The 14,058-nt window shown below is 40.1% G+C and overlaps 1 protein-coding gene across 4 annotated transcripts in view; it reads left to right on the top strand.

Annotated features, from left to right (window-relative positions):
* The window catches only part of clip1b (CAP-GLY domain containing linker protein 1b), a 53,399-nt gene that overhangs the window by 12,205 nt on the left and 27,136 nt on the right, over positions 1-14,058 (top strand). For 3 of the 4 annotated variants that reach the window (XM_080419773.1, XM_080419774.1, XM_080419775.1), the window contains exons 8-15: positions 563-666; positions 2,034-2,094; positions 4,544-4,648; positions 6,512-6,673; positions 7,530-7,625; positions 11,616-11,673; positions 12,186-12,283; positions 13,784-13,837. In XM_080419773.1, the coding sequence (XP_080275899.1) occupies positions 563-666; positions 2,034-2,094; positions 4,544-4,648; positions 6,512-6,673; positions 7,530-7,625; positions 11,616-11,673; positions 12,186-12,283; positions 13,784-13,837 (738 nt within the window). The remainder of the gene's footprint in view (positions 1-562; positions 667-2,033; positions 2,095-4,543; positions 4,649-6,511; positions 6,674-7,529; positions 7,626-11,615; positions 11,674-12,185; positions 12,284-13,783; positions 13,838-14,058) is intronic. The other variant, XM_080419776.1, reaches the window with a different exon arrangement.

Below are 14,058 nucleotides of genomic sequence, written 5' to 3'. Positions count from 1 at the left end.
GATTGGACCCAATTGTCACAAGCCACACAATCTTCCCAACATTTTGATACTAAAATGGCATTTTTTAGTGAGACAAATCAAGAGAAAATCTGCTTTGGTATCGACCATTCTCTGTCACAGCAACACACTCTCGCAATTGATCTAGCACCATGACATAGGATGTACGTGAGATCTGCCGCCAGACGGCGTGCAGTTAGGAGACCATTTGTGTACGTACCATTTCTCCTCCAGTGGCGAAGCGACGCTTGAGCTATGTCCCTAAATTAACCATCGTCGGCCTTACCGAGACATTTGGCCCATACAGCAGGAGCCTATCTCTTGTTTCTGTAGCGTGAGGCGGCAAATATTGTATTTTTTACTTAACTACAATTATTTGGCAGCGTCAATTACTAGTTCTAATATAACTTTTTTTTATCTACAGTTAAGTGATATTAAGGCATATCTTGTGTGTGCGTGTGTGTGTGTGTGTGTGTGTGTGTGTGTGTGTGCGTGTGTGTGTGTGCGTGTGTGTGTGTGTGTGTGTGTGTGTGTGTGTGTGTGTGTGTGTGTGTGTGCGTGTCAGTATGCCATAGATAGTGAGGCCAAGCTGGATCAGCTGCGTGTTCTGGTGGAGACGGCAGACCGAGACAAGGTGGAGCTACTCAACCAGCTGGAGGAGGAGAAGAGGTGGGTGGTGGTGTTGGTCCGCACATGATGGGACCTGAACAAATGAAGTTCAACAGTGAATTGGCTGGACAAAGATTAACAGTTACAAAATAATACAAATCCTCACAACAGCATCGCTCCAAAAAGTGTTTTACTCAACACAAAGACAGTGTCGGTACAACGTTTCGGCCAAACATTATGGCCATCATCTCTGCGGTTGTGCCGATTTGTATTATTCTAACCTGAACAAATGAAACCATATGTGCACACACTGGAGTTCAAGCTCTCTTTACTATAGCTACAGTACCAAAGAGCTAGAATGACCAGTGTGCACATATTTTTGTTTTCATCTTTTCACGGAATGATCCGTTTAGCCACCGATCTACAAGCTCGCAAAGCATGTCACTGCGACGCATTGTGAGCTTGTAGGTCGGCTATTTTCGGCTGTTGTGAGCATTCGAATCCCTGAATTACTCTGTTCTGTCTTTTAGAGCACAGAGGTTCAAGATGTGATCAGAGTCAGACACATTTGACAGCTAACATGATTACGGTATTTGGTCTGCAGTTGTCTGTGCTTTGTCATCAAAAATGTAATAAGTCACTTCCGGGTGACTTATGCACCACCGCAGAGATTGGGGGTTTGAATCCTCTGTGGTGCATCGTGCTTGGCCGATGTCGTGAGCTTGTTATTATTTTTTTTATTTTTTTTGAAACATTTGGAATCATTTTGAACCATTTTAACAACACATCATGTTCTCCTATGGGGGTCCCTGGCTGAAAATTGGAGATGGGAGTCCATGGCCAAATACATTTAAATGTGGGGGTCCACGAAAAGGTTTGAGAACCACTGATATAGCATGTTCGTCCTCCCGGTGAATCTCCTCCCTGTCAGGTGAAAGAAGCGGCTGTGACTCGGCGGAGACACATGCTTCACCTACACCCTACGTCATCACAAACTGTAGGGGTCAGCTGTGACGGGGGCTTCAAGCGTGTGGGGCAACTTGGGAATTGGTACAACAACAAAGGGGGAAAAGCCCATTAGCAATAGAAATATAATACGTCATTGTCACAGAGATGACAATTATACAGATTTATAGGTACTGTAAGTCATTTCTTTTTGGGTTAAATCTAAAAGTATTTAGTTAAAATGTTAAAACTCCTACATTCTGATTGTAACAATTGCTATAGAATGATTGTTCAGTAACAAGTCTCCATTCCCTCTGGAGAGAGAACTCACTTTACTAAAGAGCTGGAGAGACTGGAAGACCCCTGTTACTGGACAAACACTCGATTGCAATGCTTGCTATCAGAATTTAGAGCTATTTAACACTTTTTTAAACAAAAGACATCGCTCACTGCACCTTTTAATTATGTCCTTTTTTTAACAGGAAAGTGGAGGACCTGCAGTTCCGTGTGGAAGAGGCATGCATCACCAGAGGTGACCTTGAGGTAACCAATGTTATATTTTTAGTCTCTCTCCCTCTCGTAATCTCTCTCATCTCTCTCTCTCTCTCTCTCCCGCTGGTTTCTCTCTTCGTCTAAAAGAGTAGTGACTTGACGTCACGTCGGCTCCCTGCTATCCGTCTCTCTCTCCTTCTGCAGGCTGCTTTGAAATGTTAACCCATTTAGAACGGGAAAGAATCTGTGGCATTTTAAGATTTCTTTGGCTATTCAAAAATAGCAGATCTATTCAATAATAGCAGATCTACAAGCTCGCCGCACTATGAGCTTGTAGATCTGCTATTTTTGGGGGGAAATCGTGGAAATTGAGTGCAAATCTTTAAATATATATTCAAAGTGAACACTTTTTACTCAAATCTTTGCTTCTGGGGGATTCTACAAATCTTCTTCTAAATCCTAACAGTTAAAAAAAAAAAACCTATGTTGCTGTTATCAGTGGCTCTCAAACGTTTTCATGTCAAGGACCCCCCAATATGATATGTATTTGGCCGTGGACCCCCATCTCAATATACTTTTTTTCAAGGGACTAAAATGTTTTTTTTCAATGGACCCCCCAGAAGTTGTAACATGAGTTAAAAATATTTGATTTTTCAAAAATAGCCAAATAAATCTAAAAATGACACACAGATGCGTTCCCGGTCTTAATGGATTAAGTTAACTGGCTCCTGCTGCTGTCCATAATCGTGGAACACTGATTATATCTTATCATAAATAATGATAATGATGACCTTTTGTGTTTTAACTTAACTCATTTCCAAGAGCTAAGGCTTTATCGAAATACTGTATGCTGGTCAAGCTTTTACTATCCCCTGCGATTGCTGTATGTATGGTGTTTATGAAGCTGTCCTCAAGCCCGATTTATACTTTGTTGTTCAACTGTGTCGTGCGCCGAAAATAGCCGATCCATAAGTCCACGTGTGAGCTTGTAGATCGGCTATTTTCGGCATAGGGCAGCGTCTCACGATGGGGTATAAATTAGGCAACTCTCAACGGCGCTGTCATTCATTCTCAGGCCGTCTGGTTGTCCCCTCGCATTTCCTCATTAGAACCACTACACCGCCTCGAGTGTTTTGATGCTTTTTATCTCATCCTCCTGTCTGTGTTGTCTGTGTCCTTGTCACCCTTTGGAAATACTGATGTTGTATCATCCATCTCTGGTTATCCCTTTTGGCATTGGAGTAGAAGATAATTGACAGTTTAACAATTTAGGGATTTAGCAGACGCTCTTATCCAGAGTGTGATATCTGAGTAAATGACATGAACCCTAGTCAGTCAACGAAATAGTAAATAGTCCCATAAGTAGAGCGCAAAGAAAACAATTTAGTGCTTCAAAGAAACTAGAATACCAGGTAAACATCAGACCCTAGCATCTGTCTAAACAACATGCATCTGAATAACATAACATTTGAACAAGTTACCAACATACAGTATATTTTTGGGGCCCTCCCAAGGGCTCCATCATAACCATTTGAGCAGCCATCAGCTGGGTGAAGCTGAAACGGGAAAAAACAACAGCAGCAACAACATCTGCATTAAAAGACTAAGGTGAATAACTTTAGAATGAGTTTGGTTTGGATTGGGCTTGATCTTGGGTTTAATACTCATCCCTATTCCATTGTTCCCGGATAACAGTGACACTGATATACATACAACATACAGTGCATTACATACATACTGTATATACATGCATATGTCTGTTTCCTTACTTCCTCATCTTCTCCCTTTCATTGACCATATTCACATGGCGGGCATTTTGCTCTTACGTGTTGCTTAAAGGGATATTTCCTGTCCAAACATGTTTGGGGTCATTTTAACGTCTACTCAGTCTTTTGTGTGCACTCCAGACAGTTTTTAAGTTGCTTGATTCAGTATTTAGATATTTGATATTAATTTGATCAGACACGCCCCCTTCAAAATAAAATAAATGAAAAACGTAATTGAAAAAAAGGACAATATCAGTTACCAGAACCAAGGATTTGTGTTTTCAATGAGTCTAACGACCTTTGTAACTCGAATTACAATGGGTTTGTATAGGAAGGCGGCATGTCTGGTAAAATGAATATCAAATATCTAAATACTGAATAAAGCAACTAAAAAACTGTCTGGGGTGCACACAAAAGCCTGAGTAGACGATAAAATGACCCCAAACATGTTTGAAAGTGAAATACACCTATTAAGTTATACTCTGAGTTGCATACCGAAAAAAGCTGATCTACAAGCTCGTAGTTTAGGCTATGTCTGTACAAATCTGTCTCATGACGTAACACTAAAATGGCCGTTGTGTGGATTAACGGTCAATGATGTTTTGTTGTCCTCTTTCTGAGTGTGGCACAAAGCTAGCATGTCACTGTGGCCTCGGTGTGTGTGTGTGTGTGTGTGTGTGTGTGTGTGTGTGTTCTTCTGCTGTTCTCTATTTCTTGCTCTCTTTTACTAACAGACGCAGATCAAACTGGAGCATGGCACAATAAAGGAGCTTGAGCAGAGCCTGCTCTTTGAAAAGACCAAAGCAGACAAACTCCAGAGGGACTTAGAGGACACTAGGGTAATACTGAATATCTGAACCCCGCCTTCCCCAGAGCCACAGAAGCACTGTCTGTCAGGATGATGATAACACTGTAGGCTTAGAATCACTTGAGCCCAATAATAACAGATCTACAAGCTCACAACGCGTCATGCTGTGACACGTTGTGAGCTTGTAGATCAGCTATTTATGGGCGAAGAGATTTGGTGTAGATTTGGTCAAGTCCAGCTTACTAAGTCTAGAGGGTCTGAATACTACTGTAGTAATCATTTAGCTGGGGACCCCCGTGAACCCTCTCAAGGACCCCTGGGTTGGGGGGGTATTTTTACATTTAGGCCATCATGTGTACAATACTTAAGGGGGTTTCCGCTTCGCTATATTTGGACAGTGTGCAAGTTTGAGACGGAGAGTGCGATTTGCACCCTGATCCTCCATTTTATTCAGGTTTTATAAGAAACGAAGTGTGCAGGACATATAAAGTAGAACATGAGGAGATGAATAGAGTCCATGTACACTGGAATAAAGCTCCTCGTCCAAATTGCTTATTGGAACAACAAGGTTTCAATTGTTACAGATCTTCTTAGTACTAGGTATGGTAAGCTCTGTAAGGATCGAAATGTTGTTGATAGGGATGCACCGATTTTTGGTAAAATCGGCCTTAATCCGTCTAAGTCGGCCATACCAGCCCTGACGAAAAAGGATTGTCATTTAAAACAAAATGCCAGACACCAGAAGGTTAAAAATGCAATATTGGTATCAAATAATTTTCAAAATAATATATCGATGACATTGTATTTGATAATATTCATGTTTGAATGTGAAGCTGAAAAGATTCAATCCGTGTTTTCTGGAGAAGCTTTCAAAATCATTAACAAATTTGTTTAAACTAATTTGTGCATCAGTAGACCAAGTTAATTAGGTGATAAGAATGCACTGTTTTATTAAAGTATACATCTGCACCCAAAATCACAGTTACTGTATTACAGGTGTATGATAATCCCTTCTGCAAACTGGTTGATTTGACCATGCAAATAATTGGTAATTGGATATCGCCCATATTGATCCGATAAACAATTTGAACGAGGAGCTTTGTTCCAGTGTGTGGACTCTATTCCTTTCCTCAACCCTAGCAGAAGAACCATTCTTATAGCAGGTTTGAGAAAGATTCACATACTATATAGCAAGCCACATTTTTAGTAATGCAATTTTGCTTCATCCATTGGAGAGGGCTGCTTGAACGAGGCCACCAAAGAAAGATGTACATTGTTTTTGTTAAAAAGTTAAATCTCTACATTCTGATAGTAATCAATAAGCATTGCTATAATATATACAGTAGTGTTCAGTAACAGGAGACCCCTGTTACTGAACTCTATACTCTATACTCTATACTCTATACTCTATACTCTATACTATAGCAACGATTACCATCAGAATATACAGTTATTTAACACTTATTTTAACAAAAGATATAATTTACACCATGCAAGGTCCTTAAAGGCTGATTTATCACAGTGTCGCATGCCGAAAATAGACGATCTACAAGCTCACAATGTGTCGCAATGCGATGATTGTAGATCTGCTATTTTTTAGGATAAAGCACGGCTATTAACCTCTTTAACCCTGGCATCCCAATGTTGGGCATGTTGTTATTATAGGAGAAAATAAAAGATAAATAAAAACTAGCCTATATATGCAAGCTCACAACGTGTCAAACACATGTTGTGTTTGATTGTGTATAATTTAGAATAGTTTTGTGGTGATTAAGTGGTTATTTTGACCCAGCTCTGTCGTACAGTACAGTACGTTGCTCTCTGTGCCTCCCCTCATGGGATGTCCCTCCTCCACCTTGCCGTTCATGGTGGTCTTGCCCCCGTCCCGCCGCAGGTGGCCACGGTGTCGGAGCGCTCCAGGATCATGGAGCTGGAGAGGGAGGCGGCCGACATGCAGCTGAGGCTCCGGGCGTCCCAGCAGACGGAAGACGCCATGTCTCTGTCCCAGCAGCAGCTCAGCAGCCTCAAGAGCCAGGCCACGTCTCAGGAGAAAAGGGTTGGTGATGGCAGACATTTTGTACCTTATTTTTATTACTTTTTATTACTTATTTTAATTTGATTCTTGTTCACATGAACATACAGGCCAGCTTACAACTCGAATGTCTTCAACACTCTATTATGTTACGGGCCACTTATTCCGAAAGTCCCCAGAAAAGGAAGCAGAGTTGGTTCCCACAGGAAAATGATATCAAGCAAACAGAAGTCTAAACATTTACAAAGTTTTCAGTCCGCTTCTCTATAAACTATTTTGTACCTTAAATGTTCTCATACTCAGACACTTTTGTCACGGTAAACTTCTTATATTTTGCTTCCATCGGAGTTTTACCTGATAAAGTTATTTTCTTTTTTTTGGTGTCCTCTCCCCTGGCCCCCACACGCATGTTAAGCGTCTTTGAATACTTAGAAAAGCGCTATATACATTCCAGATATTATTATAATTAGACCACGCGAAGAACTGGTTAAGAAAGTGCTGTAGGTACATGTGTGTGAATGTGTTTTAGGAGTGCAACAGGTAAACAAACTAATAAGTTTAATCGATTGTAAAAACATGATCGATAATTTGATCAAATAATCGATAAAATAATCGATCCCTATTTTGGGCATGTCATTATATGTGAAAAGTTTCCAAAAATATCCAGAAATAATTGAAAATATAGAAAATGGATGATCTGCAGCTCGCAGATCTGCCATTTTCATATCAAAATAGTGTATAAAATAGTGGTTAATCGATTCATTGATATTAAAAAAATTAACTTTCGCTTTTTGATTTTTCATAAAAGTAATGGATATAATATTGGCTAATAAAATAATGGATTAGTTTCAGCCCTGAATGTGTTTGTACCTTCCTGCAGATTAGTGAGCTGAGTGTGGATCTGGAGAGCAAACAGAAAGAGCTGCAGTCTGTACAACAAGACAAGAGTTCTCTGGAAGCACAACTAACTGATCTGGTGAGATACGACACGACACGACACGACACGACACGACACGACACGACATGACATGCAAGCCCGCACAGGGGAGGACTTACCACTAGGCAAGGTTAGGCTCATGAGATTTCCTGAAATTAGAATTTTTTAAATATAAATAAACAGTTGTTCATTCCAAATTCCCCTCAAAAATCACGCGTTCAAATGCACCAAGAGCGCCACAGCGTCACATTCCAGGAACTAAAGAGGGAGCGCACTGTAGAAAAGACACTTTGAAAGTGGCGCACAAGGAAGGAGTAAAACATATTTGTTCATAAATAAAACTTCCAAACTAACTAAGTTTCCTTTCAATTACGCTGCCGCACCTGATGTTATGGTTTGTTACAGCAACGACAACAACAACCAGCGCTGTGCTGCCTGCTACAGACGTTAGTGCTTGTAGTAGTAGTGGCGCTAACATTAACCCATTAACCTAGTAGCGCCAACTAGCGCAGATGCTTGTATTAGTGCTAAGTACTACTAGTAGTTTTTGTTGATGATAATAGACGACGACAGCAATGGTGGTGATCAGCATCAGCATTTCCTGTCACAGAACCAAGCATCCATGCTGGCAGTGCCACCACCACAATCTACTCTTTATTCATTGACTTAAGTCAGTGGTTCCCAAACTTTTTTTTTATATCAAGAACCCCCACATTAATATGTATTTGGCCGTGGACCTCCATCTGAAAATATGTTCTACCAGGGACCCCCATACAAGATTTGTGTTGTTAAAATGTTTTTAAAAAAATCCAACATTTTGGGAATATAGCTGATCTACTTTACAAGCTCACAATGCGTCATGATCTTGTAGATCAGCTATTTTCACATAACAGTATATGCAGTGTTGTGTTCTAGGTTTTTTTTAAGGTATACTATGATTATTCCCTGCCTCCCACACGCACGGCATGCGCGCGTCTATAATTAATTAAATGTAAAAAAATTGCACGCGCGTGTGTGGCCCACAAAAATATTGAATGTGAAAATGTTCCGCGCGCTTCGCGCGCGTGTGTGGCCCACACGCAATATGCTTTGTACTGATTTTTCTTTTGTACTGATTTTTCTTACTGATGTCTGATCACCTGAGCTCAACCACTTCCAAGCTTAGATGCATTTTCAATGCAACGCAACGATTATTTCCATAAGAGCGCAAGGATTTCTATAAATAGATGCATAGAGAGAGAGTCGATGGTCAGATCTATTTATCCATCAGACTCTCGCACCGCAGATACTCTTAGTTATAATGTGATCAAGTGGTCAAACGGGAGACTATCTCCTCTACGTCCACTCCACATGGACTGACTGGCAGTGAAGTAGCCTGGTGAAGTTCCCCAGGTTAGGTACAGTGTTGCCATGTCCACTTATTATAAGCGACTTTGGGCTTGTTTTTCTGTAAAGTTGGTGTATTGGTGGTTGCGCGGTGCGAGTTTTTTTTTAGGGTTTGTTTCTTAAATATTAGTTGCTTATTCGGTCAGTCAAAGACCCCCAAATTAATATGTGTCTGTCTGCATGGACCTCCATCTGAAAATAATGTTATGCCAGGGACCCCATACAAGATTTGTGTGTGTTGTTAAAATGTTTCAAAAATATTCCAAATGTTTTAAATTTTTCTTTAAAAGAAAATAGCAGATCTACAAGCTCACAAAGCGTTGCATCGCGTAGATAGGCTAGGCGTAGATAGGCTATTTTCAAATAGCCAATGTATTATGTTTAAAGGGCGAAGGGCTCGCTTCTTTTGGGCTTGTTTTCATAGACCTGTTTGCTTGTTTCTCTCACAATATCTGGCAACACTGGTTAAGGCACCGACCAAGTCGTTGCTTCCTCTACAAGGCATTGTTAATGTGTGAATTCCGTCGCAGCCATTACTTATCACCTCAAGGACAATAGCTTCACACATGATAAGCCATCAACTCAGAGTTAGCCCACACATTCTTGCTGCCCCCCAGCCTTGGGCAGTTAGCGTATCAGAGCGTATCAGCGTCTCAGACACGCTGTTTTGAACAGTTTTTGAAGGTGTACGGTGGCGACGAAAAAAAATCTCAAGGTGTACGACGTACACAGCATCTGACGGTAGAACCCACCACTGAGTATATGGGTTTAAGTGGTTGAACTGATTTTGATTATATATTATTAACACATTTTGCTGGGGGCCCCCTGGTACCCCCCCAAGGACCCCACTTTGAGAACCACTCACTTAAAAAACAAAATCTACCCCCCCCCCCCCATGCCCTGCATAAGCCACAGCCAGGGACCTAATACTAGGCCTAGGGGCTTCATCACTAAGTCTGCCACTGCGCACACATGCACACACACACACACACACACACACACACACACACACACACACACACACACACACACAGACACAGACAGAGCAAACGGAAAGAGCTGCTACAACACAAGAGTTCTCTGGAACTGATCTGGTGAGACACAACGCACGCACGCACGCACACACACACACACACACACACACACGGACGGACGCCAATTTTATATATGCCATTTTTAGCGATCTACAAGCTTGTAGATCTGCTATTTTCAGTGCACGACACAGTGGCACACAACTAGGTATAAATCAAGTATAACTCCAAACCTAACCTCTACATTTAACCAATTAAATCAACCTGAATCTTTTCCTAATTGTGAGCCTAACTTAAAAAAAATATATTAACCATAAAACAACCATTTCTCTTGTGAGGACCTGGGAACTTTTCCTCACACTGTCTATTTCTCAAATGCTACTATACTTGTGTGGGGACTTTTGGACCTCACAAGTATAGTAATATACACGCACACACACACACACACACACACACACACACACACACACACACACACACACACACACACACACACACACACACACACACAGGAGTGAGTAATCGATTTGCAACTATCACAAGACAGCATAAGTTATTGATTTGCAGTTGTATAAAGTGTTTGATCTGATGAGCTGTCTTATCTACAGTATAGGGGCACTACTGTAGTGCTTAACCACATTCAACCTGACAACAACCCTATTTTTGGCCTTTTGGGCCTATTTCCACTGTTAAAAACAGTGTAAATAGTACAGTGTACAAGCCAACAACGCGGTGTAGATTGTAGCTCAGCTATGTCCGCAGTATAAAATCCTGGAATCCAGACAGCGGATTTTTTTTCATTTTTTTCCTGTCTTCCTATTATGTGAAAGGAGCGGTTTCAGACACCCAGGCGCTGAGGATTCTGATTGGTCTGTGGGCGGGGCGGAACCAGAGCAATCCAATGTAAAATTCAAGTCACTTCCCTTCCTACTGGGATTCGTTTAGCACTAACCCTGTAGTTCTCAAACCTTTTCATGTCAAGGACCCCCAAAATGATATGTATGGCTGCAGACCCCCCATCTCAAAAATATTTTGTGCCATGGATTTTTCAAAAATAGCAGATCTACAAGCTCATAGCGCTTTGAGCTTGTATATCTGCTATTTTTGAATAGCCAAAGTATAACATGGTTAAAGTGGTTACAATGATTGTGACACTATATTAACACATTTTGCTGGGGACCAACTGGTACCCCCCCAAGGACCCCTGGGGATCCCCGGACCCCACTTTGAGAACCAATGGCTTACATAACAGTTGACGTTCGGAAATCAGGCTCCCAGACTGAGAAGCAAAGTAAAAAAAAAAAAAAAAACTCTGAACGTAGCGAGTCAGTCTGGACTCCAGGCTAATAAAATAGGGCTTATGTGCTTAAAAGTTGGATCATTTAGACCTGCTCGGCAATTCCCTTTTTCATATTATATGAAAATGTCTAGTCTTGAATTCTTGACACTGACCCAGTTGAGAGAGGCAGTGATTTTCACTTGTTTGTTTTCTGTGGATGTACAGCACTGTAGATGTAGTTATTGCTTTCCCGGCTAAGTGAAGGAGACAGAAGGTTACTTACTATGTAGGAAGTGTGTAGCTGGTGTTCAAGCAGCTGTTTCATGCTTTCAGAGACAGAAGCTTGACACGGCGGAGGAGGAGAACCGAAGATCAGCGACGGTCACAGCAGGTAATGTGGTCGTCTAGTGACAACTTATAGACATTGATTAGAGCAGTGGTTCCTAAACCTTTTAGCTCAAGACCCAAAAGAGAAATTAGACATTTGCCCGAGACCCAAACTAGTGAAAATAGCAGATCTACAAGTTTGTGGATCTGCTATTTTCACTACTTCTTAAACTTGATTTATTTATTTATTCATGGCAATTATTAGATTTCTTTATTTTATTTATGAAATACTTTTGAAACATGTTGGAATTGTTTTTTAATTGATGAAAAGTTGTGATTTTTTCCTAGTTTAAACTTTTTTTTTTAATCTTTTGAAATAATAATAAAAATGTATGTAGGAAACGAATAAAAAAATATGTTTACTCACGACCCCAAAAAATTGGTCCGCGACCCAAGCATGGGTCCCAACCCAGTGTTTGGGAAACGGTGGATTAGATGATTAGATGTTTTTTTATGCCACTGAGTGCAATATGAATTTATTCATTCATGAATTCATCCCATGTTATGTTCTGTCAGAGCTGGAGAAGAGGATGGAGCAGGCGATTAAAGACGACCAAACGCAGAGCTCAGAGAGCCAGTGCAGAGAGAAAGAGATCCAAGACCAATTAAAACAAGTAGGTTTTGCTTGTCTATTTATCACTGTATAAATGTTGTCCAAAAAAAATTGTGAAAATAGCCGATCTACAAGCTCACAACGCGTCACGACACGAGAGCTTGTAGATCGGCTATTTTCACTACTTTTGTGCAACACTCTTGTATGATGAAATAGGGCATTAATTTACCCCAAAAACATAAAAAGTTGAAATATGGAGATACAAGGTTTCTGCCCGACAACAATGATTTAGAAGTCCCATCAGGGCCCTAGAGTTCCAAACTTTTCATCTGTCTGATCTGATCAGATTTTAAAATCCAATATTTTGTCACCCAGGATCAGACAATCTAAAATTTGTCCCGGTATTTCAAAACAATTCAGAATAGGATCACCCGATTACCAGATCCTGAATATCAGTGCTTTAATACTAGCTATCTCCACCTAGTGGATATGAAGAACAACATACAGTAAGGAACACAGACAATTTAGAGGCATTTTGTAAGGATATAATAGGCCTACTTCTTTGGATTGTACTAAAATAATAATCCTTAATTATATTTAAGGATTAAATACATACTGTAACACTTGATAAATCATATTGGAATTATAATAAAATATAATGAATCTAATAGGCTCCTCTGTATTTGCATAACATTTGAGTGGTCCTGAAATGCAAGATACTTAAGTCCATAATTACTTGTGAAGGTTGATATCACAGATGAAGGACTTGTGCTTATTTTGTTAAAGATATTATTTCATTAATCAACATTATATTTTTTATTGACAGAATGTTTGTTGAGATGATTTTATGATCACAAACTCATTATTTAGTTGAATACTGTTCTGAGAGGCAGGCAAGATACCACTAGCCTGGTAAACCCTCCCTCCGGAAATCTCATTTCCATTTAATAAAATACAAATGAGATTTCTGGAGGGAGGGTTTACCAGGCTAAGATACCACTGCAAATGTGACAAAAATAAATCATATAATAAAGGCTACGAATGATGTCTTATTTTAATTTACAAACTATACCATTGTATTTATATTATAACATTTGTTTGAATTGTATAGTACATTTTGCTCTGGTAATTTTTAAGATTTGATTTGCTGATCTGATCGTATATCAACGCGATCCCAATAAACTACCCAAAATCCAAATCAGCTATTAAATGTTTTGAACTCTGGAGACGACAATGTATTTAACAAAACGTAGGTACAACACAGATCACTACATTAGGCTGTTATTAGACATCCAAACATACAAAAGCCACACACTCTTCATTTCTTCATTGTTGTTCATGTTAACACTAAAAACGAAACAAAAGTCATTGTATAACTTTCCATGAGCACATCAATTCGGTCTTGAAATGACAAACAAATCAAGGGACCCCTTAATGATGCACAGTATGTTGCTGTGAAAATAACTGTTGAAATATTTGGTTGAGATTGGTCATAAGAGTCTGAATCCAAAGAGTTCTGAATGTGCAATGTTCACTATGAGATGTTTTCATGGTTCCTCAGGCTACTGAGACGTCACAGAGACTGACCGATGACAAGAACACACTGGAGAGTCAGGTAAGGAAGAGGATTGTTGTGGAGCTGAATTCCTCTTCATGTCATGTGCTTATTTCTAGGAATATACCTAGGCATGAATGTTACACTTCATAAGGTCTCTCTGGTTCCTTGGAATAGCAAGAGTGAGTAAACTTTTCTGTTGTTATTTCTTCTCCATGTCTTTAGGCTACAAAGGACAAACAAGAAATAACAATACAAAAGTTAACTCACTCTTGCCATTC

The sequence above is a fragment of the Gymnoscopelus braueri genome (assembly GCF_963280865.1).
Source record: "Gymnoscopelus braueri genome assembly, chromosome: 22".
NCBI classification, from domain to species: Eukaryota; Metazoa; Chordata; class Actinopteri; order Myctophiformes; family Myctophidae; genus Gymnoscopelus; species Gymnoscopelus braueri.
The sequence above is the reverse complement of the archived record's forward strand: the minus strand, read 5'-3'. Positions and strand labels throughout refer to the sequence as shown.